The sequence below is a fragment of the Penicillium samsonianum genome, assembly GCF_028829775.1.
Source record: "Penicillium samsonianum strain IBT 33392 chromosome Unknown utg000005l_segment0_segment0, whole genome shotgun sequence".
Classification (NCBI taxonomy): domain Eukaryota; kingdom Fungi; phylum Ascomycota; class Eurotiomycetes; order Eurotiales; family Aspergillaceae; genus Penicillium; species Penicillium samsonianum.
In genome coordinates, this window is record NW_026643263.1 from 1,623,870 (window position 1) to 1,649,873 (window position 26,004).

Genomic DNA, 26,004 nt, shown 5'->3' on the forward strand with positions numbered 1-26,004 from the left:
GATCAGCTTCGAAACCGATGCGATGCACTTCACGTCCACCAAGAATCAGATACCAATCTCCTATATCTTAGTATATATCTTAGTAGCTGCCGCACTCAACCTATCAGTGAATAAGCTCGTCTACGTTGGGGACGAACAATTTGGCTTCTCATTCGACTACCGTAATTACCTCTCTGCTATCGAATCGAGGACGCATAGGGGAGTAACTAAACAAGGTTGCGGATAAGCTACCAGATCCGGGCTTGAAGCGTGTCAATAACAGCGCTGCGGGATGAAAAGCATTATGCACGTCGGTTTTTACTAGAACATGGCAAGGGTTATCGGGCATATCTTTGTTACTATTTACGCCATCGAGAAAAATGGCTACCTCTAGGGCACGCCATGCCCTACCAACCGTATTCAGAGAGAACGGCCAAGCCGTGTTTAAGTTCTATTAATCAAGCATAGGGCTGTGGTGGATCACAGTCAAGCTTTGCAATTCCCGATGGGGACTGCCACTTCTGCGATGCAGATTTGATGTGTATGGTTATTGAACGCCTCCATTATGAAGAGGCCGTGGTCAAGATTGAATCTAACAATTAGGCGAAGAAGCCATTGGAAATATTGTAGCTGAGCTCGTATTCATTGATTATGAATATGTTTTCGGTCTTAGACTTCTTATACTGCTTCACTGCCTTAGTGATATGGCGGTATTTCTAGTTAGCTCTTCACTGATCTATTTAGTTTCCTGCTTGAGATCTAGAGTTCTCTTAGGACCTAGCTACTATAACCCTCCGATCACATTCGTAGTCACTATACATCCATAATATATTTACCGGCTTCCAACCGAAATCAAAGATGTTAATTCATTTAACCAGGCATTATTAAGAGTATAAAGAAGACATTTTCAGGGATTAATGTAGATAAAGTTCAAGATAACTGTGTATATTGGTGTTTCTATTGAAAGAAAGGCTTTATTGTACCTGAATATTTTGACGAAGCCAGGGCCTGTTCCAAGAGCCAAGAAAAGTGATAACATACCAAGTGGCAAGGTGCTCTCCATGTTGTAGCTGTACAAAGTAGAGCGGTAGGGCTCAAGCCCCACACGTGATCCACTTCGATAAACCGATTTTGACTTGACTTCATTTTTTCCTCCTCCAAGATGACTCCTTAAATAATGAATGTCTGGAGTCCTTCGCATTCCTCAATCATCAGACTGATACAGTTTGATTGGAGAAGATGATAGTCCTGGCACTTGTACATACAAAACCAGGTGGAACCCCCCAAGCTGAGACTTGGGGTTTGGGACTAGGGTAGATGAGTATAGAAACTTATAATGTGGGGAGTCCTCGACGGATTTGCGACATAGGACCTGTGGCCCAATGGTAAAGGCGCCGAGCTTATGTAAACATCCCGCCGGGGAGTTTTCATGCCCATTCCTCGGAGATTCGTGGTTCAATCCCGCGCAGGTCCACTTTTTTTCTCCAAGGAGATATATATGGAGCAAGTTTAATAAACTAAAATATAACGATGAATGGAAGATGGGATCTTTTATGATTTTACAAAAACATTCCTCTTGATAAGTTCTATTTACTTCAATGTTGGTGAAAAAAAAGGCAAAGTCATACAAGTAACCAACACACCTTTCGTGGTGCTTGCCCCACTCAACAATAAACTTGAAATTAGGTACCTTTTGTATGGCATTCCCATACAAAAGTACAAAGAATACAAATCACGACATCTCTTCTTCTCGACCCCCTACATAGGCAGAGAAATCATAGCCCTGGAGGTCTATACATGGCACATAAAATTTTAGCTATGTAATTTGAGGTTGGAAATTGATAAAAAAATACTAAGTATACTCAAAGTAATAGAACATTCAAGTTCTACATGCAATCTAGACTCAGGAGAGGGACACAGAAAACGATTGAAGTTCATCCAGGGGCCAATCCACATGTACAGCTCCAAGCTCCAGAGGCTCTTAGATCTCCTGGGGCTTGAAGCATCATTGGTAACAGTTTTTTCGATTATGTAGTATTCTTCAATCGTTCAAGTTCCTCTTTATATTATGGTCCCAGCTCCGCTGCCATTTCTTGTATGTGCCCGGTGCTTCCACCCGATGTGTACCTGGGGCCTCGGCCAACTGGGCCCCTCAGGCCTCGACTGGCAAACCGTGCTGATATGCCATCAACGTTTGACACAGCACCGGCTATATGACTATTAAAAAACCAGCGACTCATATGGGGATGAGAATGGGCTTGGCTCACTTTGCGCTAGCGGGAAATCAAAAAATTGAGCTTGAAGCCGGGGTAGGTATTGTCAGGTTACTTTCCATATTTCCACTGGTCTCTGTCAGCTGTGTTCGTAGCCTTAGATATGCGCTAGCTAATCTCAATTGCTCTGCCTCTGGCAGTCTATCTTTGTTTGTCATTCGTATCTATCGTAATAAAACTCCAAATTGCACATTAATTCTCGTACTGGTGTGTTGTATCAGCGCCCCAAAGCGTAGTAGAGCCATCGCTATTCGTCGATGCCAGCATAGTACCATCAGGCGAGAAGGCCATAGATCGGATCCGATCATTGTGTACAATCGCCGAGAGTTTCTTTGTTGCTTCGATGTTCCACAAGCTGAGATTTCCACTAGATAAAGATGGACCGAGAGATACGGCAAGTAGTTTGCTGTTAGGAGAGAAGGTTAAGCACGTGGGGTTCCGCATGTCGGTCTCGATCTTCAGCACAACACGTCTGGTAGAAAGCTACAGAATACAGATCTGTGCTCTGTTTCTATTGTCTAGATATGCCAAATACTTCCATCTATGGGGAGACCTATGGTTTTGCTCCCAATAGGTAGGTTGAAAGTACGACCGGTGAGGCCCTGGCCAATACCCAGCATCCGGAATTTGTCCAAACAAGCAAACCAGATAGACTTCGAATCAGGAGAGAAGCTGAGATGACTTGATAAATCTTTATCTCGAAAATCATGGTTGCAGGTGGCCTTGCGACGTTTCGATCCCCCAGGGGCGTCTTGGACAATCACTTTATGATTGAACGCATAGGCGATCATTGTGCTGCCTGGAGAGAACACGGCAGTATGGGGGTAGTCAGAGAGGTTGGTGTTCCCGACTTGTGGGTGACGGCATCCCACAGCTGCAAGTAGCTGAAAGTACCACATGATGCGATATATTTTCCGTCCGGCGAGAAGGCAATACACTGTTTCCCTTTTAACCCTGGTAGCTGGGAATATGATGAGGTATTCCGGAGTCTGATGATCTCCTTATTCCCGGCCATGGCTAACACTCTGCTGTCGGCTGAAAATGCAACTTTCCCTGTGCAGCCTCGGTGAATAAACGTATTCAACGGTCAGACCACGCCGCCGCAAGCACTGATTGTCTGACAGTGCACTGCAACATCCAAAATTTCCGTAGATAGAGCACCCCGCTGGCCATTAGGCTTTTGGTGGAGGGAGTCACCCAGCGTAAGCAAAGGTTCTGTATCCCACGACCTGAATTCCGACACAAATTCTTCAGTCATTGGATCAATTGGCGACTGAGAGCTCGCCTGTGTAGAGTTAGACATCTGCCAGCTCGGGGCGTGATTGGGAATTGGTCTGAGCCATTCATGCAAGATTGCGATCTCAGTCGGGGGCCTGTCCCATGGGATAGTACGCATCAACGAGGAGATAAACTCAATGCTGAGATGAGTTGCGCCAACATCAACAAGCGGCCTATTTGGGAAATGCTCGATGTTTGGTGCATATTCGGAAAGCTGTTCGAAGCTCTCGAAGACAGGCCTCTTGACAAGCATGAAAAACAGTGTCGCGCCAACGGCCCAAATATCACGAGCATAAGGAGTTCCCCACTCGGTGAGTCCATAGAGCTCGGGAGCTATATACTCAGGTATACCCTTTAACAGAGTAGACGCTCCCGATGCTTCTTCAACACGCTTACTTAACCCAAAGTCCGACAATTTGACCCATCACATATTTGGTGGGTGTGACTTGATCAGGATATTCTAGGGTGGACGTTAGAAGAAAATAGGGGGGAAGGCTTTTCTTCTAGAGATGGTCATTAACTGACGTTTGGCTTCAAGTCTCCATGAACAAATTCATTCCCATGCATCATAGTCAGTCCTTCCAAAATCTGAAAGGTAGTCGTTTTTGCTTCGGTTAATGTAGACTTACCCACAACCCACTTTTTTTCATTGGTTCTAGGTAGTATGTATGTCAGACTACATGTATGATCATTCCCTAGGCGCTGTTTAGGGTAACTACAGCATGTACTAGAGCATTTTGAATTGATGCATTTCGACGTCTCGCACTCAGTAGACCTCCCCTGACAGGCTATGGATTATCGGGATCTATTCAACCTTCCTCTTTACATTAAGTTTAACCTCTAAGCACCTCCCTCTTCGAAGTGCCATCTTCGACTTCGGAGCGCCTCTCTCGTCGACGCCCCAACCGGCCAGGCTACCACCTAGGCAGTTCATACTTGCAAACGGCTCAACTACGTGCCCCTTTCCTTCGACGGTCACTATCTCACCTACACGCAGATCTTTCACACTCGTCACGCGCTACAGCAACAATTTGCCCCTGTCCTTCGATGGCCACTCATAACTTCGTGCCTATCCTTTGACGCACACCACGGCTTCAGTAACCCACTTCTCAGCGCGGTCACCTCAACGATCCGCTTCCTTATGCGGTCAAACCCCCTTACCCTTTTTAAAGCGATTATCCCGCTTCATACGTGGCAATATGCGTTCTTCTTCTACCGGCTTCGTAGAGCTCGAATCCTCACCGGCGAAAGCACACCACACTTAAGTGCGCTCTCGACACTCGCGACCCTCACCTTTTCGAGCTCCTTGCCGTTAAATACGCCTAACCAGCTTCCGAAAACGCAACAGCTCCCGAGTGGACTCGCAAGTCTGGTCGCCTCCTTTCGCACCTTCACGCTGCAATTCACACGTCTCTTGAGCCCTGTATCAACACTGTTTATACCTCAGAACAGGCTAACGCCGCCAGCACGGCTAACGCAAACACCGTTATCACCAGCTACCCCATCGTCAGATACAATGACCTGTTCAACAACAAAGGCTTCAATTCGTGGGGAAATGAACAGCGTCAAACTCTATGGTTTCATGTTTGCGGGGGTGTCAAATCCTATTCTATAGCCTATGTAGTCAGCTTTCTCAGCTCTTCAAGTAACTTAGATTTTGCACCATGCACTTCGGCGTCCCACTCGCAGTAGACCTCTCCTGACAGAAGCCCAGTTGCAAGACAAGATCGAGTTCCTCTAGAAACTGGCTCGTGAGATTGAGCAAAAGCTTCAGTTTTTCAATATGATTGTCCATGGCTAGTTTCCAACGTTTAAATTTAATAAAAGTAATGGTGCTCGGATATTGAGAGCGTTATTTGTCATATATTTAGTAGACGGTTTGAGTCAAACAAATTGTGCCTACTATAAATACTTCCTGCCCCGTCTCCTCCATCTTTCTTTCTCTCCTCTTCACCCTCCCCAATCTCACGCTTGCGCAAGATTGTTCATTGTCACAAGGGTCATTCTTCAGTACCTTTGCATGCCTATGGTAGCAGCGACCTCAAGAGGCTATACGCTAGGATACTAATGTACAGCCAACTAGCCTCACTTTGATCATTTTTCATCGCACCTGCTACTTGTTGCCTCAGGTTTTGTTTACTATAAAAGCCCACCCTTTACACCCCGATCCCCTTTCCCTCTTCAACCTCTCTCTCTCTCTCTCTCTCCCACTCTCTTCAACCTCGTTTATCTTTTTCTTTACCACCCCAACACACGCTGAGGTTCGTGTGATCTGTTACCTTTCACCCTTCAATATTCACGTGTCTCCACACGTCAAAGTAACCTCTTCACGAAAAAGGGTTGAGTCCCCTCATGTAGCACACTTTCCTTTTCTTTTGACGTGTCTAATAAGTCACAGTGCAACAATTCCTCTCATCCGGCTCTTCTTCTTGCCACACCTATTTTCACACATCTCAAGGTTTGTTTGATCCCTCATATATCGAGCTTCTCTTCAAGTTGATGTCTCTAATAAGTGCCAGTCAAGGGTCCATCCCTCCTTTCAAGCTTTGACATCCTTCATCATGGAGTCTAAGCCTGAATCAGAGGGTAAACGGAAGCCCCGCATCGATCGCAACAGGAACCCCATAGACGCTGAAGTCGAGACTGGTGGTCTTCCCGAGAAGAAGATTTGCAGATACATTCAATGTGTGCTCCTTAACGCCCAGAATCAGCAACTAGGCGTGTGGACTGGTCTTGTCCAGTGTATCAAGCTTGATTTCCTCTTGATCATGGATCCACAGAAGCCGCAAATTGATGTTCGCATCAGCATAAAATGGACTGATGAGGAAAACCAGCACTCCGACGGCCCTACGAATCTCAAGTTCCACATTCCAGCCGATCAGATCAAGAATATCAAGTGTTGGGCCATCGTTGCTCCAAATGAGGTACGCTCATACCTTTTGGTTCTTGATTGTCTTCTTTGTTTTCTATTTCTTGCCTTTTGTGGACACAAGCTAACTATTGAAAAACACACAGAATCAGAATACCGATCCAATGCCTTTTGAGATCGCTGCAAACACTGCCAGCGAAAAGAATGGGATTGTTGCTTTTAAAGAGTTTCTGCAGATGGACTTTGGACCTCAGGAGAACAACAATGTTTATTCCCTCATTCAAGCAAAGAAGCTCCATGTTCTCACTGTCGAGATGCATTCCAGCGACTATTATGATGAAAGAGATGATCGGATTAGCACTGGCCTCTTCAACGACACCGTCATACGGGGATCAGACCGAGACGTTCCGACAAATCCGTGACATCTTTTATTCGCACCCTGAGTTTTACTTCATTGCGAAGAAAGCAGACATCACAAAGCTCCTTGATGAGTGGTGGGATCTCAAAAAAAATGCACCAGAGTATCCATCTCTTGATAAAGAGCTCTTCCCTGCCCATCCCGAACATCCATATTTGCAAAAGGGCCAATACCTCACGCAAGATCTCCGTCCCCAAATGAGGTCTCGGGTCCAATGGTCTTTCAGAGACGCTTACGAATACAACGTGTGTGTCGGATACGGTGCAATTATTCAACACGAGCTCGAACACAACATGAAGATGGATGGAAAATGGTTTCATGCGGAGATCAAGGTTGTTCCCATTCCTGGGATTGAGAACCGCTACATGGGATTCTTGAGAATACCCGCAGATATCGCGAGATTGCAACCGGGGAGCCTTGTATTTCTGCGCTTTCACTCTGCCTCTACTGAGAACGGTGCCGAGGATACCGCTGAAGGTCCTGCTGAGGAACCTGCTGAGGAACCTGCTGAGGAACATGTTGAGGATCGACCCTACGGTGTCGAACGCCAGCCCAAGCAAAAGAACGCAGTGTCTATGGACAGATGGGTTGGTCATGTCGTCTCTCCAGGTCCAAGCGCTCCTCTGGACTGTGCCACTATGATTATAGACCCACCACACAACGTGTCTGATGGTGCAAGACAACCAAAATTGATTCACATACCGAGTGCAGATACGGACCGTGTCGGGATCGAGATGGCTGCATTTGAAACTGTCCAATGCCAGATACCCGTCAGCCACAAGCAATTTGACCAATTTCTGAGTTGCAACCAAGATCTTCAGCACTGGTCAAATGAGGAGATTTGGATCGCTCTTATGGCAACAGATATGATGCTTCTCCCGTTGATCGACTTTCTGCAAGGTATTGATCAGGACACCATCAACATGGTGACAGCTCTTGCAAGAGATGAGATGGACGTTCAGAAATTTGTGCATTATCTTCGCAACAACCATCGGGGTCGCATCTTCGCCATTGAAGGCCCCCCTGGAACTGGCAAATCGTACTTCATGATGCTGTTCACGCTAATGCATATCCTTGGCAATGAGTTCATTTACCCCGTGCACCCAGACAATCCTAGAGACAACGATGGAAAGTGGGTGTCGACGTTCAGAAATCTCGACAAGTCAAGTTCTGGAGAGACGAAGGACTCCGATCAGAAGAAATTGAAGAAGCGTCAAGTGGTGTTGATTGCTCCCACCAATGACGTGTGCGATCACAATGCACAAACCTTCGACAAATTTGCCAAAGATGCCGTTCCTGATCGTAACGTGATGGTTGTTCGTGTTCATCCTGTGTCCACCGAGAAGGCCATTGTGGAACGCAGATACACGGTTCAAAATTCCACATCCCTTCAGTCTAAGGATCTCGCGCCTACCCTTGCTACTGAACCTAGTACAGTTTCCAGTCCTGCTCTGGTTGAACATTCCGATCCTGTTATTGAATCGGCCACTGTTGATGAATCTGGGCAAAAGGACACCGCAACAGTGGAAGAGGAAGAGTCTACCGCCATCAATGCTCTCACTGATGCTATTCACCTGCGCAGTATCCGTGGACACTACGATCGAATGGAGCCGAGCACGAGATCTGCAAAACAGGGGATCCGAGATTCGCGCCTTCGACTTTTTGAGTTTTCTCTTGGCTACCGAATGCTGGAGGTTGCCGGGATGATTCCTGGAAGCCCATTCGCCAAGCCTGCTGGCACTTATTCTCGCTTTGAGGATCTTTGGGAGCAACACTTGCGGAATGACATACCCCTTAATTCCGACGATGAAAAGGCATTCAGAGCTGACTGCCGAAAGCTAATGCGAGAGACCCTTGACATGGCGGATGTCGTTTGCGGAACGCCACATGTGATTGGAACCTCAAAGATTTATCACTTTTTGCATCCCTCGTTTGTCGGTATTGACGAGGCAGCCATGTGCAAAGAGACTGATCTACATCCCGCATTGGCTTATTTGTTCCCCATTTGCTTCGGACTGTTCGGTGATGAGCGGCAGCTTGGTCCAACTGTCACAGGAACTACTGCTGATAACACCTTCCTTCGGCAAGTAAAATTGCCGCTGTTCACTCGCATGTTGAAGGCAGGGGTATCAGCCGGGAGACTCAAAACTCAGCAGCGACTGACTGATGACATACATACGTTCATCAAGCACATTTTCTACGAAGGCCAGCTGAAATATGGGTCTGCACAGCTCACAGACCCTGATCGTGTTGCTGAAAGGGTAGGCAACTTCAATCGTCGGCATTACAGGATCAACAGGAACGTCATCTGTTTGAACCATGAACACGGCAATGAAGAGTACTTCGCCAACTCCACTTCTATCTTCAACAATGCCCACATCGTTACCGGTATCAATCTCGTCCGTCAGCTTCTTGCAGAGAGGATTGTGCAGCCTACAGAAATAGCGATTATCACAGGATACGAGGCTCAGTACAGAGCCTATCTCGCAGCTGCGGCCCGTTGCCACGAGCATGATGCACCAGGAAGCGAGAACTGGTTAAATGTCCGTGTGCACAAGATCGATTCATTCCAAGGCATGGAGGCAAGCATCGCTGTAGTTGACCTAGTTCGCACCAACGGTCTTGGATTCATGCGCGAATATCAGCGACTCAACGTGGCTTGTAGCCGAGGTCGCTTTGGTTTGTACATTCTGTACAACCAAACAGGCATGAAAAATTCCTTGGATAGCAGGCCAAGCTTTTTCGTCAACAATATGCTTCACTACATCGATGAAAATGAACTGTCTTACCCAGTCCAGGGGACGGATTATGAGTCTGAACTTTTGACTTTGGCAGTTCCGCATCTGAAGGAAGCGCAGACAACTGCCGATGAACAATCTGAATCTGCCACCAATGCACAAGACCGGGAGACCTCGAGTGGTGCCAACGAAGAGTGTGAAGATCTTACGTTTGCAGAGCGTCGAGCTGCTCGGCGTCGCGATAAGCCACATTATCAGAGCTTGTGCCACAAACGGAATCGTCGGGTTGCTGGTTGGGATGATCCTGCAATTTCTCATGCTCAGGATACCCGCGAGATCTATGAAAGTCCAACTACAACAGAGGAAGCTGCCGAACTAAAGCACAAAGGGAAGGAACGTGCTCTCGATATCCCTGTGTCGTCTTCTGTCGCAATGCAGCATCAGCACACCCCCGAAATGACTCCAGAGGATTCACAGTTTGATGAAGATACCCAGCTGGCGATGCAGATATCCTTCCTGACAAAGCCTGTCCATCATTGTGAGACTGGCGAGAGCTCAGCAAGTGCAGAGAAGCAACGTATTCCTGAATTGGAGGTGGTTACTCAAATTGCCAAGATGGAATCGCTCTTGGTAGTGATGACAACGCAGCTTGCAAAGATGAAAGCTGATATCGCTGTCAATACAATTAAACCCGTTGATCCAACGCTTAATACCTCAAATCTTGCACTTGATCCGGATGCTCCTACGACTACAACCATGGCCGAATGTGACGACTTGGCGGATGATGAGGATATGGAATCAATCAAGAGCTGGTGATGACATCACGAAAAGCAATCTGCAGCAAATGGGAAGAAATCGTGCCTAAGGACTGTTTTGAGTATGGGAATTTTCCGAACCGATGAGGACGTGATGCGTTGAGAAAACGGAAAAACACAAAAAAAAGATAATACTAGTTAAAACCAATTAAAAAAAAAGGTGAAGTCTACACTTTGTGTGGATGGATCCAAAAAAATTCAAAAGTTCATTGTAGACCTTAGGCTTTTTAGATATTTGGAATAATTGGCCTCAAACTGTAGAATACGATTGAAACCACATTCCTACAAAACGACTTTCTGTATATCTGCTGTAATAACAAACCGCCGGAGGAGAGGTCTACGTGGACGTCGAGATGCATGGTGCAATGTGATGACTGAATGGTTGAAGAAGCTAAGCTATGAGACTAAGAAAGTTGACAGGATAATTCAAAATATCACTGTAGACGTTATAATTAAGACTCCGCCACAATATCTTTTGGGGATTGATAGTTATGTAATCCTAAAAATCTAGGTTTCATAGACCGCCTTCCTCACGCCTTCCTATTTTATACACCGCCTTCGTGTCAAGCTACACATACAATAGTAGCAAGACGGCTGGTACCTGCAATTTGTATGTAAACCTTATACAAAATTAAGTCACTTTTATCAACATAACACTCCGTAACTATATAGGATCAAACAAATTGATACTCCAATTCTGGTTTACATACATTAACCTGCCTTCTTCCTACTCATTTTCTCATCACTTTCTTTATCAGTTTCATCAATATCTTCATTGAATTCATCATCTCGACCATCGAATTCATCGCCACTATCGTCAATATGGCCTCCTAAGGTTATTCCCGAGTCCCCACCTGCCAAGCACCTTGCCAAGCACCGAGATAGGCACCCAGTAAAGCACCCAGCAAAGCACCCGGTCTTCCCCCGATCTGCTCAATCAGGATCGATCTACCTAGCGAGACCCCTTAGGATTCAAACATATGCTCTCTCAGGACGGGGACGGGGACGTGGCACCGAAGCTGCTAATACTGAAGCTGCCAATACTGGAGGACGTGGACGTGGACGTGGAGGAAAAACGCGCGGGGAGGTGCCTAAGAAATAGGATGATCACTATGTAGAGTATCAAGGTAGTAATCAGACAGAAATGTACGATTTTTTACTATGTAAACCAGAATTACATGGTGGTGGCAGAATTCAGTGTCGCATCCGATCAGGAAGGCGGTGATTGGATTTTGAATAGTCAAGGGGGTACATATATCAATCCACTATCTTTTTTAATGTTTGGTCTTGTATTAGACATAAAGCCGGTGAAAAGCACATTCCTACAAAACGACTTCCTGTATACCATTTATCAATTAATTATCACGCAATCATAACCGAGAAAATTACGTAGATGTCAGTTACTTGCTCATTATGAAATCGCGATGATGGACAAGGGAAAGGTTATACCTAGCATCGGGGTCTCTCCTCTCTCCTCTCCTCTATCCCCTCCCCACCCTTAGTTCAGGCAACACCAAGTATTGCTTTACACATGGCGTTTCCTGAATTGAGATCTCGATCTTCCGCTACATTGAAGCTCATGCACCGCAGCGGCTTCAATTAGCGAATGACCAAAGTACCAATGTACGGTCAATTACCTTTGATTCTGATAACTTTAACTTTCACTTTCCATTTGCTCAATAACCATTCTCATTTTTCTTCTTTTCATTATTCAGCGCAATGTTTCGTTTGCCTCGTCTTGAGTTTTCGAGGTGACGCCAGCATTACGTCTTACATTGTCCCTGATAGGTAAAGTCAAGTGAGTCACGCACCTTCCAGTCCTGGAGACATGGAACGAACCTATGTACTTTTCTGACTCCATCACAACAGCTCGCTTCATCCACCACCTCCACTATTCTTCGTCTCAGTATATCCGATGGATTCTCCAGGGCCTGTCGACTCCGAGGGAGCGTCTGCGGTCCAAATTTCCATTGTACTGGATTCCAAACCTCTACAGACTTCCTCACCCCTCGATCCTCTGCCAGAGTCTGCCGACAACGAGAGAAGAGAGTTGATCAAAAAGGTTGGTCAAAAAACAAAGCACGATAAAGTTCCTGCAGCCTACTGGGCATGTCTCTGGCTTGCGGATATTGAGTCACTTCGAGGGCTTGTCCAAATGGCGTCCAATACGATCGGAAGCTCGGCTCTCACCGTAACACAAACGTCTAATATGATTCCCTACTCCTTAAGGGCATGTAAGCCACCCACTCCTTCTACTCCCTATTTACAAGTTAAACGCTAATTCCGGGTCCCTTAGGGCAAGCGAGGACAAGGACTTTTACAAATCCCGAAACAACGACTACGATCCCGAGCAAGCGGAAGGTGTCTGATGAGAAGCAAACTACACGGGACTGGAACGCCAAGAAGGCTGTAAGTTGTTTGATTTGAGTCAAGCGACAGATGAGTCGTTTACTAAAACCTTGAATAGTGCATGCAGCGTGATGGTGCTCGTTGCGTTATCACTGGAAAACAGAGAATTTCGGTCGCTCATATTGTCCCATTCGCCCTTCACAAGCATGCACAAACCGAAAAGTCAAAGGAGTTCTGGCAGGTGCTTGGCATGTTTTGGACCGAGTCAAAGGTTAAAAGATGGATGGATACAGTATCGAGTGCAAAGGGCACAGAGATCTGCGAAAATTTGATCTGCTTGAGTCCCGATATCCACCTGGCGTGGGGATATAATGACTTTGCACTTGAGCCAATCGATATCGTTGACGAAGGCCATACATTTATCACGAGATTTTACTGGCTACCGAAAAACGAACCAGGCCATGTTTTGATCAATTCCCCGCCGATTATCAAGCTTTCCCGGCCCGATCATACTGATCCGATCCTGTTCGAGAACCCCGATATGTCCGTGCACAAGATGCAATCCGGTGATCAAGTCCTTTTCCATACCGCAGATCCTATGACTCACCCCTTGCCATCATGGGATCTTATGTCAATGCAATGGGTTTTACACAGAATTTGTGCACTAAGTGGCGCAGCTGAGACCACGGATGACAACAGCGAACCGGATTCAGACGATGACCTTGCTTCCGAAATCGACACTGACGAAGAGATGGACGTCTCCGACATGGAGTCTGAGTCTGAGTCTCACGACAACGATTTCGAGTCGCCTCTGGCGTTCCAGGGTAGAAACCCCATGAATATACCCCGTCCAGTACCCAAACCCAGCACAACAGAAGATTCCCCCGCCCGCCGGTCCTTCTCTGAAGTGAGCGTCAACGCATCTATCTCCCGCCAAAGCTCACCTGCCCGTGATAAGACAGGACAGAACATCGCATTGCTCCCTTCTGTTCCGAGTCCCAGAGGCAGAGAGAACATCTTACCTTTTCGCCCAACGCTTACGAGAGACCGTACATTGCTGTCCCCAGAAACAAAGTCTGGTGTCTCCGAATCGTCCGTCGACAGCAATTCCGCGAGCTTTTTGACAGAAGCACAAGATCACATAGAGTTTTGATACTACTATGTCCCCACTGTTATCTCCTCATCTTGCTGCCCATAATTACAACCTTTTTCAATTCACGATCTGTCTTAGGGGTGTTATTATTACGTTGCTAGGTACGGTCCCTATGACGAGATGACTGAGTCTCATGGTTTATTCTTATTATTGTGGACCGCACGCCCCTTTGCTTTATTTTGACAGCCAGTTGTATTTTACAAGGAGTGGGTTTGCTTGAATTGAACAGAATTGCTTTCTTTTTCGGGAAGTATGCTGTAGAGCGGCGTAGCATGGGGCATACGGTCCCAAGCATAGGCTTCAACCCATTTTCTTTTACATCTTCTCCCTTTTCTCTCTTTCTTCTACGAAATTCCAATCCCATCTCTTGATTTCGATCATTCGGCTACTCTAAAAGGCTACCTTTCTTTCCGAGCTTATTCCTGGTCAGGTAGTCTACACAATTCCAACCATAGGCCACTACCTCACACCCTTCGAGTATAAATGGCGCACGTATATGCTCTGGGATACTGGAAGTACGTCAATTCTCCTTTTTGGACAACTGATCCTTGTTCTAAACGCATTCAGTGGGATGCTTTCGGTACCCAAATTGGTTAGCATACTTTTATACCTCAGATACATCTGTCTTGTTCTTCCATAACTGCACCTGGGATGAGAAATTTACACAACGAAGCCTCGCTCTTCGTTTGCTGTACTAAAAGCTCCGGGGAGTTCAAATGCTACACCTTGGGTCTTCGATCTATATCAGCTATTCCGACCTCTCTCCTTTCTAACAGCGGAAAATCGACGAGATAATGGAAAACCCGATGGACCAGAAGTCCGAGAAAGTTTTTGAGTCATGAGTGATGGTGTTTTCCATGGATGGTAACTGGGAGCACGGCAAAAAAAATGAAAATGACAAAAAGAACAAAGGAAATAACTGGATGGAGTTTAATGCCGTCGATTCAATTCAATTCAACCAATTTAAGTTTTCTTCCTTTTTATTTTCTTTGCTAGCCATAATATACAAAAGCAAGGCAGGGGACGAAACCACCAAACTGGGCTGGAAGGGAAGCGACAGATCTTGTCACTGGGCTAGTGGGCTGCCAAATTACTTCCTCCCACAGTTCAACGTGCACGGAATAATTAGGCGATCTCTGGATATCGAACAGAAGAATGACCTTCGAAAAGCAGCTGCAATCAAAGCACTCAGAGTGATGAAGGAAGTGGTTGTCCTAGACCGTGATCATAGAGGAACGCGCTGCGGCTTCGAGAATGATAAAGTGCATCTTCCCTCAAATTTGTGCTAACCGATTGATCGTATCTTCTTGAATGAATACCCACTGAGAGGCCTTTTCCCCAGACGGCAATCGCACCACGTGGCTCTCACTAATACGACTTTGGACGTCTTCTTTACGGATGCGGACTATCTATATACTAATGGTAGAACAGATAGGGCCCCTAACAATATCAGCTTGCCCAGGTTGCCAGAGATAGTCGAATTTCGGGTGAGGCATTTGCTCTCTCCTGCATGTTCAGATATACTCTTTCCAGTTGGGAGAATACTATAGGTTCTTCCGGAGGTCGGAAAGCGATTCTGAGTGACCGGCTTCAACAACAAAAGATAGCTAGACGCTTTTCGCTAGAGGGCGGTTTTGGAGAGAGAGAGAGAAGGGGGGTGTTCATGACCGGTACGATGGAATAATCCCGTTCTTTACTACAAAAACGTCCTTTGATATAGGCGCTGCCGCGAGTTTTTTCACAGAAGCACAAGATGACATAGAGTTCCGATACTACTATATCCCCACTGTTATCTCTTCATCTTGCTACTCATAATTACAAACCCTTTCAATTCACGGTTTGTCTAAGAGGTGAATTAATTACGTTGCTAAGTACAGACCCTATGACGAGATGACTTTGAGTCTCATGCTCTATTCTTATCCCCTTTGCTTTATTTTGACAGCCAGTTGTATCTTACAAGGAGTGGGTTTGCTTGAATTGGACAGAATTGCTTTCTTTTTTGAGAAGTATGCTTTAGAGCGGCGTAGTATGGGGCATACTGTCCTAAACATAGGCTTCAACACGGTTCTGTATCGATTTTACTTAACGTTAACCTGGCGAACAAAACCCTAGTCAAAGGCTAACTATATATAGAAAGGTCGGCTGCATAAAGTATGCTTTTTACCGCCTTCGTATACACCTAAGAAGACATCAAAAAAGACAAAGGTATCTAAAAGAACATCTAAAAACCTCATCGGAGGGTTCTTATATACTGCTAATACCATCTTGGTCCAACCTTGGAAGTCGATCAGATTATTAAAATCTTAGGTCATCAAGGACAGAGGCCGCATAAGCCGGCCGAATATTCTAGTTTGATATACTTAAGATCTGCAAACGCACAACCTCAAAAATTCCAACCAACACACCAATAATAACCCAATTGAGCTAAGAAAAGCTATATATTAAGGGTGGAATAAGCAAAAACAAAAAGAACATGATAAGAGTGGGATTCGAACCCACGCCTCTTGCGAGACCAGGAAACTATTTCTAGTTATGGAGTCAAGGTATACCTTAACCTGGCGCCTTAGACCAACTCGGCCATCTTACCAACGATGAATGACGGACGAGAATATGGCTACATGAACGGAACGGAAATAACCAGACCGTGTACTATCACAGGTATCTCCAATCGAGTCTCTCAAAAGCATGTGAACTTTGGGCCGACACCCGGAATCCCGACAATTTGGCCATATGATAATATCACAGGCCCCCAATCTATATTGTCTACGGAGTAACCGACGGATAGACGGGATTCCAGCCGTGCTTCTGATTGCCGTAAGCCGAGGTCAAAGCCCGCCGTTGGACCGCTACACGGAGTTAACTACATACCGTAAATGCTATGCAAGAGTGGCATTGATTCATTATCTAGCGCAAACTCTGCGAAAGATCTAACGGAAGTCATGACAGGCATTGGATCCTTTCTGTTTGCCGTCATTAGTATCGACGGTCGTCGGGCTGAAGGGTTACAATGGCCGATTCGCGCACCGAACATCGGATGATGATTTATCTGGGGTTTGATGATGTTCACCAAACCGGGGTTCGTCGGCTGTCGGAATGAAAGTTTCGGAGAATTAAATTCATGTTTAGAATAAGATATCATTACATTGGCTATTGCTCATGTATATCGGGATTGTAGTTCCGGTCTTCAACTGGGATTCAAAGCCTTGGACTTGACAAATGAGATAAAGGATGAGAGCGGACACCGATACATTTCAAGAAAGTGGGGAAAAAAAATCCGAGTAAAAGATTGCTGAGGAAAACCGCAAATGTATTCAATGGGTATTGGGTCTGTCCATAGGACCAGACTAATTATGAAGTTATATGAGCAAATGAATCTAGACTAAAAACAAAACTTCCATTCCGAAAACCACTGCACGGCAGAAGGGTATCTCAAACCTTCTCTAGTGCTTCGCGGTGACACTGTCGCCGGTCAGTTTTTCGACTGCTTCTTTGGCCCTGTTCGGTGAAAAGGAGATCTGGTTAGCCCGAGGTTTCACATGAAAAATGAAAGGTGGATCGCAATGACGACGGAATCACGGGAAAAGTCTGGAGAATTGAGGGGAAGTGGAACACTTACATGTCACCAAGAGCAACCATGCAGACGGTCTGCCAGATGCCTAGACCGATACGGGGAGCCACACCACGGTAGAGCCCACGGATGCCGTTGCTGTCGTAGATGTACTTGAAAGTCTTGCCGACAGTCAAGTTCTTGGGGCGGTTAGGGTCAGGGGTCTTGCTCTGCATCTCGACACGGATGACCTCAATAGGCTGGTTCCAGGCGGACAGACCACCACCGAGACTGGAAGCCAAGATCTTTTCCCCGGCAGACAGCTTGGCGCCTTCCTCCTTGTTGGCAGCCTTGCGGATAGCCGACTCGGCGAGACGGGACAGGCCGAAGCGGGAACCCCAGTTGGTAGTCTGGCGAATGGCGACGGCGTTGACACCACGGTTGATACCGCGGATACCCTCCTTGCGGTAGATATCCATGAAGGTCGCGAAGGTGCCGGGAGGCTTAACGCCAGTAGCGGCCATCTTGTGCTTGGTAATCTCGACGGTCTTCATGCAGGTACAGAAACCCATAGTAGCATAGGCCTGAGCGACACCGCCAGCCATACCACCGCTGATACCGGAGACGAAGTCATTGGCACCGAAGGAGCGGGCGTGGTATTCGGCCTCGGAGGCGACGAAGAGGAGAACCGCACCCTTGGTGGATGCCTCAATCCAGGCCCACGGAATGAGTCCCTGGTAGTCTAAACATCGGATCTCGCAATTAGTTTTAGTTCAGTCCGGGCACCCCCCCAACTCGCTAGCTAGGGAGGTCGGGGGAAATTGGAAGCGGGTATTGAGAGGATGTAGAAGCGGGTATTGAATGGACACTTACAACCGAAAATGCCGCCACGGCCCCAAATCCGACCCATAGCGCCCGCGAAGCTATCGCCCCGGTTTGCGGCCATGGTTGTCTTGATCACCTCCAGCGGCTTTGGGGATGGTTAGTTGCATTGTTTACTAGATGATGATTGAAGTATGCCATACCTGTCCCAATGATGTAACCTCAAACAAGTTCAATCCTGCGCCCAGCAACAAATTGCTGAACTTGACGGGCTTCTTCTCGAGCTTAGGGGCCGAGGCCGCGGATGTAGTTGTAGACATTCTGGGATGATGGATGCGCTGAAAGGGGCCCTGACCAAGGGATATAGGGGGCTTCGTGCGTTTAAGAAGGGGGAGGAGGACTAAGAAAGTCGAAAGAGGATGGATTGCAAGTGTGTAGGAAGTTGAATGGAAAAGAGGAGAAGAGTGAGGAAAGAATGTCTTATAGGGTCGGGGAAATCAAAGGTTTGGGAGAGTAAGCTGGGGGGACAACTGGTACCTGGTACATCCGATCTGCAGAGTTTCCACTCATACTATTGGGTACTCGGTACCTCCCATACCAGCGGAATCCACCGCATTTCGGAGTCCGCAAAGTACGGAGTACGGACTATATTTATTTATTTATATATTTATTTTATAAATTGGACCTTATATTTAATTTTACAATATATAATATAGCATACATATATCATATTAACATACAATTATCTAGTCTAGTTATCTATTCTATTGTACTTTTGTGTTGACATGTGGAGACGTTGAGTTGTCCCAACAATACCCGCATGTGATCGATTCAACACAGGTAGCCGTCAGACCGTGTGATATCCTACGCTGTACCTTTAGTCCCGTCCGAATTTAGCAGGTTTGGCTTTTGACCGATATACATGTACGGAGTACTATGCATACAATTACGGAATATATCGTGTTTTTGTTTTAAAATAAATTGGAGATCATAAATGATTTGACATGGAAGTTCTGTTACAAGGCCCGCTCGAACCGATCAAGTCCCTATCATACAACATGAAAATAACCAAAGACTCTCTCGGTCAAACAAAGGAGATAATACAAATGTCTAACCCAGGTTTTCAACGGGCCCCGAGGGTGATATTAAAAAAAAAGAGATGGGAAAATTCATGAGCTTAAAGCTTAGCACCAACCAACTTGGCGTAGGCCTCGGTGCTGAAAGACTTGGGGCGCTCAATGGGCATACCAAGAGCACGGTCGATGATCAGCTGGGGCAGGACACCAATGGCACGGGACACACCGAACAGGACGGTGTAGTAGTTAGCCTCGGTCAAACCGTAGTACTGGAGGAGGACTCCAGAGTGGGCATCGACGTTGGGGTAGGGGTTCTTGGTCTTGCCGTGCTCGGTCAGAACGCCGGGGGCGATCTTGTAGACCTGGCTGACCAGCTTGAACAGAGGGTCATCGGGAAGCTTGCGGAGAGCAAACTCGCGCTGGGAGACGTAACGGGGGTCAGTCTTGCGCAGAACGGCGTGGCCGTAACCGGGGACGACCTGGCCGCTGTTAAGGGTGGCCCAGAGGTAGTCCTTGATGGACTGGTCACTGATGTCGCTGCCGACGGACTCCTTCATCTTGGTGATCCAGTTCAGGACCTCCTGGTTAGCGAGACCGTGAAGGGGACCGGCAAGACCCTGGAGACCAGCGGACAGAGAGAGCATGGGGGAGCTCAGAGCACTGCCAACCAAGTGGGTGGTGTGGGCGCTGACGTTACCACCCTCGTGGTCGGAGTGGATGGTCAGGTACAGACGCATCAGCTCAACAAAGTCCTTGTTGCCGCCGAAGCCAAGCTGGTTGGCCAAGTTGAAGGAGTAATCCTTGTCCTTCTGGACAGGGGCGACCTTGCCATCTTTGAAGACGTTGCGGTAGATGCGGGAAGCAATGGTGGGCAGCTTGGCGATGAGGTCCATGGAGTCCTCGAAGGTGTAGGTCCAGTACTCCTTCTTGTTGACACCCTTGGCGTAGGCCTTGGCGAAGGCAGACTCGTGCTCGAGAGCGGTCACGGCCAGAGAGAACTGGGCCATGGGGTGGAGGGTGTTGGGGCAACGATCGATGAGCTCCTCAATGAACTTGGGGACATCGGAGCGGGCAGCCCACTCGGCAGACAGGTTACGGACCTGCTGCTCGGAGGGGATCTCGCCGGTCAACAGAAGCCAGAAGAGACCCTCAGGCAGGGGCTCCTCACCACCGGGAGCCTTGGGCAGGAGCTTTTGGCACTCGGGGATCTAGAAATAACAATGAGCAAAGCGGAAAAGATATCCGAGTCAATGAAGACCTACAGTGTAGCCACGGAAACGGATACCCTCCTCAGAGTCGAGGACGGAACCCTAGAAAAAAAAAACCGAGGTTAGCGTTGTCATTTGCCAGGGGCTGTGAAATTTCTCAACTTACCTCCCAAACGAGGGACTTGATGCCACGGGCACCACCGTAGGCCTGGTCGAGGGTAACCTCACCAATGACCTTGCTGCCGTGCTCCCTGAAACAATTGAATACCATGATCAGCTGTTGTTTGATTTCGAATAAAAGGGCGCGTCACATACTTGCGGAGCTTCTTGACCTTCTCGATCTCGGCGGGCAGGTTGTCGGCGAAGGTGTCCTTGAGGGACTAGACAATTAAACTAGGTTAGCATTCTGTTGAAGCTTAGTTAAGACCGAAGGATGAGCATCATACCTTAACCTTAGCGGAAGAGTAGCAGCGCACGCCATTGAAGGCAGCGGACTGCACCGGCTTCGCGATGGAAGACCGGAGAGCGGTAGAACCGATTCTGAGGGAAGAAGCCATGTCTAATCAGACAGGATATATGGGATGGGTAATATGGAGGAGATGGAGAAGTGGTCACAAAGCCTGGGGGAGAAGAAGAAGAAAGGAAAGAATTCGGGGACCGACCTCTTTTGCGCCTGGAATTTTCTCGGTTTTTTTCCCATTTGGCCGTATTACAGCCGGTACCGTCGGTACGGTAACTGGACCACCTTCGGGACGCCGTGGAAGCTCAGTCAGCTATAGACAGCTCTCTCTATGGCGGTAATTTTCCCCCAACGGTACGGAAGAGCACGGGCTCGGGCTGCCGGCAGATCAACTACGGTGATGTTCACTACTTACTTTGGGATATGTGTTCTTTTCTGTTATACTATAGTAACGCTACATCTCTAGCTCTATGAGATTATGTATCTATATAAGATCGGTATATCAAGAGAATATATTAATTTAGTAATAATTCCAATATACGTAATTAAATCCTCCCACATCCTGCCCCGGTTCTAATGTTTCCAAATTTCGCGGTACTGCAAATACAGTCCACTCCTGAGCGGCAGGTAATGACGTCGGAAAGTCGCCATTTTCTTCCGCCATCCGTCCGATATGGAAACCCTCGGTCGGAGCTTATCAGATGGATATCAGTACATGTGTACCTAGGTATACATATATGTCCTAGTATATTTGATACCATGACCTCAAACAGACAGTTGTAGATCCCAAATTCCAGGGTTATCGTTGTACAAGATACGCATGTTGTACAATGGCCTTTCTGAAATGGTTCACCGAGGTCGGGAGCTATAGGGCGGCAGCCAGGGGCAGAAATGTATTGGTACAAAGGGATGGGACGTCTATGGGTCCCTCGGCTCAACGATCAGCTGTAATCAGCTGTAATGTAAGATGTTATGCTTCATTATTGTTTGATGAATCTTTCATTGGAATCAAAATATCTTCAATTTATGTTCTTTAGCTGGCTTTCTTCATTAGTTCAATAATATAGACTTCATGATCAGTCCTCTAGGCTGTATACTATGTAACCACTAACTGAATAACTATGATACAAAAAAAGACAGTAAAAACAAATATAGGACCTCATTCAAGGTCAATATTTGAAACCTCAATGTTTATTGACACGAGCCTTGCGGTTTTTAGGGTTTGACGACAGTCACCTCGGCCTCTCTTTTAGCCGCCTAGGTCTTCAACTTCGGATATAAGATCAAAGCCTTCGGTTGCGGATAAAAACCAAAGACGCAAGTTGCAATCAGCACGTGATTTATCCATGATAGGATTAGCGCCAGTCGCAGAGTCTGCTTCTCTCCTTTGATGATCCTTCCATTAATCTTCATCTTCATCTCCCCATCTCAGCATCCTTCTTCCTTTCGATTTCATCAGTTTCTCGACCTCAGTTCATCCGCTGACTGCGCTGGACTTCACTGGATCCTCTTGGACTCCGTAAACCCTGATCTGGTTTTTTTTTCTCTGGGATCTCACTGCAAAGACGCTCTAGGCTGTACATCTCCCGTACTCCCCGTACTCTCGTACTCGGCGCCAGGCAGCCCTTCCTGGACACAATATCGCTAGGCTGTATTCCAGCTGTAGGCGGCTATTCTCTGGTCAACAGTGAATGCGCTCGTGGAGTCTGTAGTGAAGAATCGCCAGGGACTCGATTAAACATATTCTTTCCATACCGAGGGATTGTCCGTCGCGTCACGAAACGCAGTAGCCCGGAACTCTCGATTGCTTCCTCCCATCTGCATAAAGCCTTGACGGGGAACTCTTTTCTTTCTTTCTTTTGCGACTCCCCTTACACGTGGACTTCACGGTAGTATTTCCCGCCATGTCTTCCGCAGTAGCTGAACTGGAGAATCTTCTCCAATCCATGCTGGCTCTTAAGCCGCCTGGCGTATCCGGCTCAAAGATTGGTGGCATCACAAACTTGTGCAATGCCAACGTGCAGGTACGCTTGTCCCCTTTGGTCGATTGATTCATCTCATTGGTCCCGCCGTGATCGATGATATGCTAACCCTGCCCGCAGAATGAATCAGTTCTCATCCAGAAAATTTACACTCACTTCAAGAAGGCCCCGGGCTCCCACAAGCTGGGTGTGCTCTATGTGGTAGACTCAGTAACTCGACAATGGGTAGAGGCCGCGCGCAAGGCCGGCCAGGTTCCTGGCGGCGATGCGCCTGATGGAACTTTCGCCGCCGGTGTCAAGCGTGTCACTGATCTCTTGCCTGTCCTGATGACAGACATCATCAATAACGCTCCCCATGACCAAAAGGTACGCAATAGGACTCACCTGTATCATGATAAACCTCATACCCCGGCATCGCAGCCTTGGCGATGGCCAAGCCTTGCATATTGTATCCTTGCCCCGATGTACTTCGATCCGAAGATCATGCCGCCTTGACCAGACCGTTTCGAACATGTAACTCACATATACCCTGTCGCAATTTAGGACAAGATCAAGAAGCTGGTCGACATCTGGGAACGCGGTGCGACTTTCCCGTCCCCGATGCTCAATTTGTTCAAAGAGAAACTGAACACTGCTCAAAGTAAGTCCTCAAGGATGTCAATATACGCCGCCAATACTCACAATTCATTAGATGTCGAATCGAACACCCCCGAAGGATCTCCTGCACCGAACACCAACCCGATCGGAATCCCGCAACAGTCGGCAGCGCCCGATACCTCGAGCATCCTGAAAGCTTTGGCCGACATGGCCAAGCAGAACACTACCGCGCCTGCTGCACCTTCCGCTCTTGCGCCGGCCAACCCTCTGGGTGGTTTCAACTCAGCCTCTGTGACCCCTGCCAATGATCCGAGTTCGCATATGGCTGCTGCCATGAATGCACTTGGCGCCGGTGGACCTGTCGCGCCTCCCTTCGCAGGCATGGCCGGCATGGGTCAGAACCCTGCTCTTCAGCCGCAGAGTCAAAGTGGAACTCCGATCTCGATGCCCGCTGCAAACCCGTTGAACGCGATGCTTCCTCAGGCTGCGCAGCCTGCCGCACCCGACTCGAACGCCATGGCACAGCAGCTCCAGCTACTTCAGATGCTCGCTGCTCAGGGTATCCCTCAGGATCAGTGGGGAACTGCCTTGCAGCTCTTCAGCATGACCAACAATGGTGGCATGGGCGGTATGCCGGGTATGCCTGGAATGCCTGGTATGCCTGCGATGCCTGGAGGCCCGATGGCTGGATTCAACCCGATGCAAGGACAGAACATTGGTGGATGGGGCAACCCGGACCCGCAGAATAATGATGACCGTGGCCGTGAATACCCTCGCTCGCCGCCCACTGGATATCGTCGTCGTTCTCGCTCTCCAGGCTGGGATAGACGCCGTACTGCTTCGCCCCCTCGCCGTCGTGACAGCCCTGTTTATGGAGAGTATGGTGAATCGCCTGGTCGTCGTGGAGACCCGCGTGATGCACGTGGCCGTCGTGGTAATGAATATCGTCAACGTAGCCCCCCTGGTGGCCGTGGTGGTAGACGTCGCTCGCCTTCGCCTGCTCGCAACAAGGATCCTAACCTGCCTCCCCCTGGACCCAAGTTCATTGAATGGGACTATTCGATTGGCCAGGGTATGATCAAAGTCTTGAGTCGAACTCTTTTCGTTGGTGGTGTCACCTCCTCTGAGGCTCACCTGCGTCAGCTCTTTGGTCAGTTTGGTATTGTTCAAACTTGCATTGTCAACGTGGACAAGCGCCACGCTTTTATCAAGATGGTTAGCCGTACCGATGCCATGCAGGCACGTGATGGAATGGAATCTTACCGTACCGGCGAGATGCAACTCAGGGTAAGTCTTTTGCTTCTTTTTTTCTTTCTGGTTATCCCTCCGTGGGTGATTGGCCGTTATCTTGGATCTTATCACTGACCTTATCACTATAGACCCGTTGGGGTGTTGGCTTTGGCCCCCGTGACTGCAGCGACTACCAAACTGGAGTTAGCATTATTCCGATTGAGCGACTGACCGAGGCTGATCGCAAGTGGATGCTTTCCGCGGAGTATGGTGGAACTGGTGGACGTCCGATTGAATCTGGAATGATTGTTGAGGAGCCCGACATTGAAATCGGCGCAGGTGTTTCCTCCAAGGCTATCAGCCGTCGCATCGCCACTGACACTGGCGGCAAGCGGGGCCCAATTTCCACTCGTACCAACCCTAACCCCCAGGATGCTCGTTTCGGCGGTCGTCGTCCTGAGCGTGATGGATATGGTGGCGGTCCCCAGACGGGTGGTGAACTTGACATGCCTAACATGAACAACCAGGGAGCCGCACCTGCCGTTCCTTCGTATGGTTTCAACTTTGCCAGCATGCCCATGCTCCCTCCCGGATTCATGATGGGTGGTCAGCCCGGTATGCCTGGTGCTCAGCCTCCTTCCGGTGGTCAGGGCAACTGATTTTTCTTGATTCCTCATTGATGCGTGCATATGGTCCAAAATAGGTTGCGCGCACCGCGCATGGCAAAGGCGTTGGGGGATTGGACTCTTTTTTTTATCTTGAGGCATATCATTCGGCGGGGGGAGGTTTTCGTTCTTTCTACTTCTCTTATCTTTTTAATTCCCACAGTTGTGCATGAGGTCTCGCCAATGATGGCTGAATCAGGTGGACACATTCGGATGAAACAAATTTTACCAGAGAAATTCAAATAGCTCATTCACATGACCTCATGGTTCCCTTGTAATTGTAAGAACAAGAATAGTCGGCCGCTTATGCGGCCGTGTCAAGTCTTTTTTGGTACTCTTTATTATAGTCTTCTCAGATGATCTTTTAAATGTTTTTTTAGATATCTTTTTAGATATCTTTTTAGTGGTCATTTTTTGAGGTCTTCTCAGATTCTTCTCAGTTGGTCTTCTCAGTTGGTCTTTTTAGATGTCTGTTTTCATAGATATTTTCTCCCCCTTCTCAATCTTTTAGCTAGACGGTAGAAAAAAATACTTTGTGCAAGAGA

General features: G+C 47.6%; 7 protein-coding genes across 7 annotated transcripts; 4 read left to right on the forward strand and 3 right to left on the reverse strand.

Annotated features, from left to right (window-relative positions):
* Positions 1-3,339: 3,339 nt before the first annotated feature.
* On the reverse strand, positions 3,340-4,180 carry N7471_009536 (uncharacterized protein; the record flags this gene model as incomplete). The annotated part of the gene is made up of 2 exons (XM_057282255.1): positions 3,340-3,925; positions 4,164-4,180. The coding sequence occupies 2 exons, from the start codon at positions 4,178-4,180 to the stop codon at positions 3,340-3,342; spliced, it is 603 nt and encodes a 200-aa protein (XP_057133138.1).
* A 1,911-nt stretch (positions 4,181-6,091) lies between these two features.
* N7471_009537 (uncharacterized protein) lies at positions 6,092-6,821 on the forward strand (the record flags this gene model as incomplete). The annotated part of the gene is made up of 2 exons (XM_057282256.1): positions 6,092-6,454; positions 6,546-6,821. 2 exons carry the CDS (start codon positions 6,092-6,094, stop codon positions 6,819-6,821), a joined length of 639 nt encoding a protein of 212 aa, XP_057133139.1.
* Positions 6,822-7,014: 193 nt separating this feature from the next.
* Positions 7,015-10,371, forward strand: N7471_009538 (uncharacterized protein; the record flags this gene model as incomplete). Its single annotated transcript, XM_057282257.1, has 1 exon — positions 7,015-10,371. The coding sequence occupies one exon, from the start codon at positions 7,015-7,017 to the stop codon at positions 10,369-10,371; it is 3,357 nt and encodes a 1,118-aa protein (XP_057133140.1).
* A 1,914-nt stretch (positions 10,372-12,285) lies between these two features.
* N7471_009539 (HNH endonuclease signature motif containing protein) lies at positions 12,286-13,872 on the forward strand (the record flags this gene model as incomplete). Its single annotated transcript, XM_057282258.1, has 3 exons — positions 12,286-12,604; positions 12,667-12,779; positions 12,838-13,872. The coding sequence occupies 3 exons, from the start codon at positions 12,286-12,288 to the stop codon at positions 13,870-13,872; spliced, it is 1,467 nt and encodes a 488-aa protein (XP_057133141.1).
* A 3,440-nt stretch (positions 13,873-17,312) lies between these two features.
* On the reverse strand, positions 17,313-18,561 carry N7471_009540 (putative mitochondrial DNA replication protein (Yhm2); the record flags this gene model as incomplete). Its single annotated transcript, XM_057282259.1, has 4 exons — positions 17,313-17,367; positions 17,489-18,161; positions 18,293-18,389; positions 18,445-18,561. The coding sequence occupies 4 exons, from the start codon at positions 18,559-18,561 to the stop codon at positions 17,313-17,315; spliced, it is 942 nt and encodes a 313-aa protein (XP_057133142.1).
* Positions 18,562-19,202: 641 nt separating this feature from the next.
* cit1 (citrate (Si)-synthase CIT1) lies at positions 19,203-21,157 on the reverse strand. The gene is made up of 5 exons (XM_057282260.1): positions 20,972-21,157; positions 20,841-20,905; positions 20,692-20,776; positions 20,580-20,627; positions 19,203-20,525 (listed from the first exon to the last, which is right to left on the reverse strand). The coding sequence occupies exons 1-5, from the start codon at positions 21,080-21,082 to the stop codon at positions 19,419-19,421; spliced, it is 1,416 nt and encodes a 471-aa protein (XP_057133143.1). The 5' UTR covers positions 21,083-21,157; the 3' UTR covers positions 19,203-19,418.
* A 1,179-nt stretch (positions 21,158-22,336) lies between these two features.
* On the forward strand, positions 22,337-25,700 carry N7471_009542 (Nrd1 complex RNA-binding subunit). The gene is made up of 5 exons (XM_057282261.1): positions 22,337-23,009; positions 23,088-23,333; positions 23,511-23,607; positions 23,659-24,851; positions 24,944-25,700. The coding sequence occupies exons 1-5, from the start codon at positions 22,890-22,892 to the stop codon at positions 25,451-25,453; spliced, it is 2,166 nt and encodes a 721-aa protein (XP_057133144.1). The 5' UTR covers positions 22,337-22,889; the 3' UTR covers positions 25,454-25,700.
* Positions 25,701-26,004: the final 304 nt, after the last annotated feature.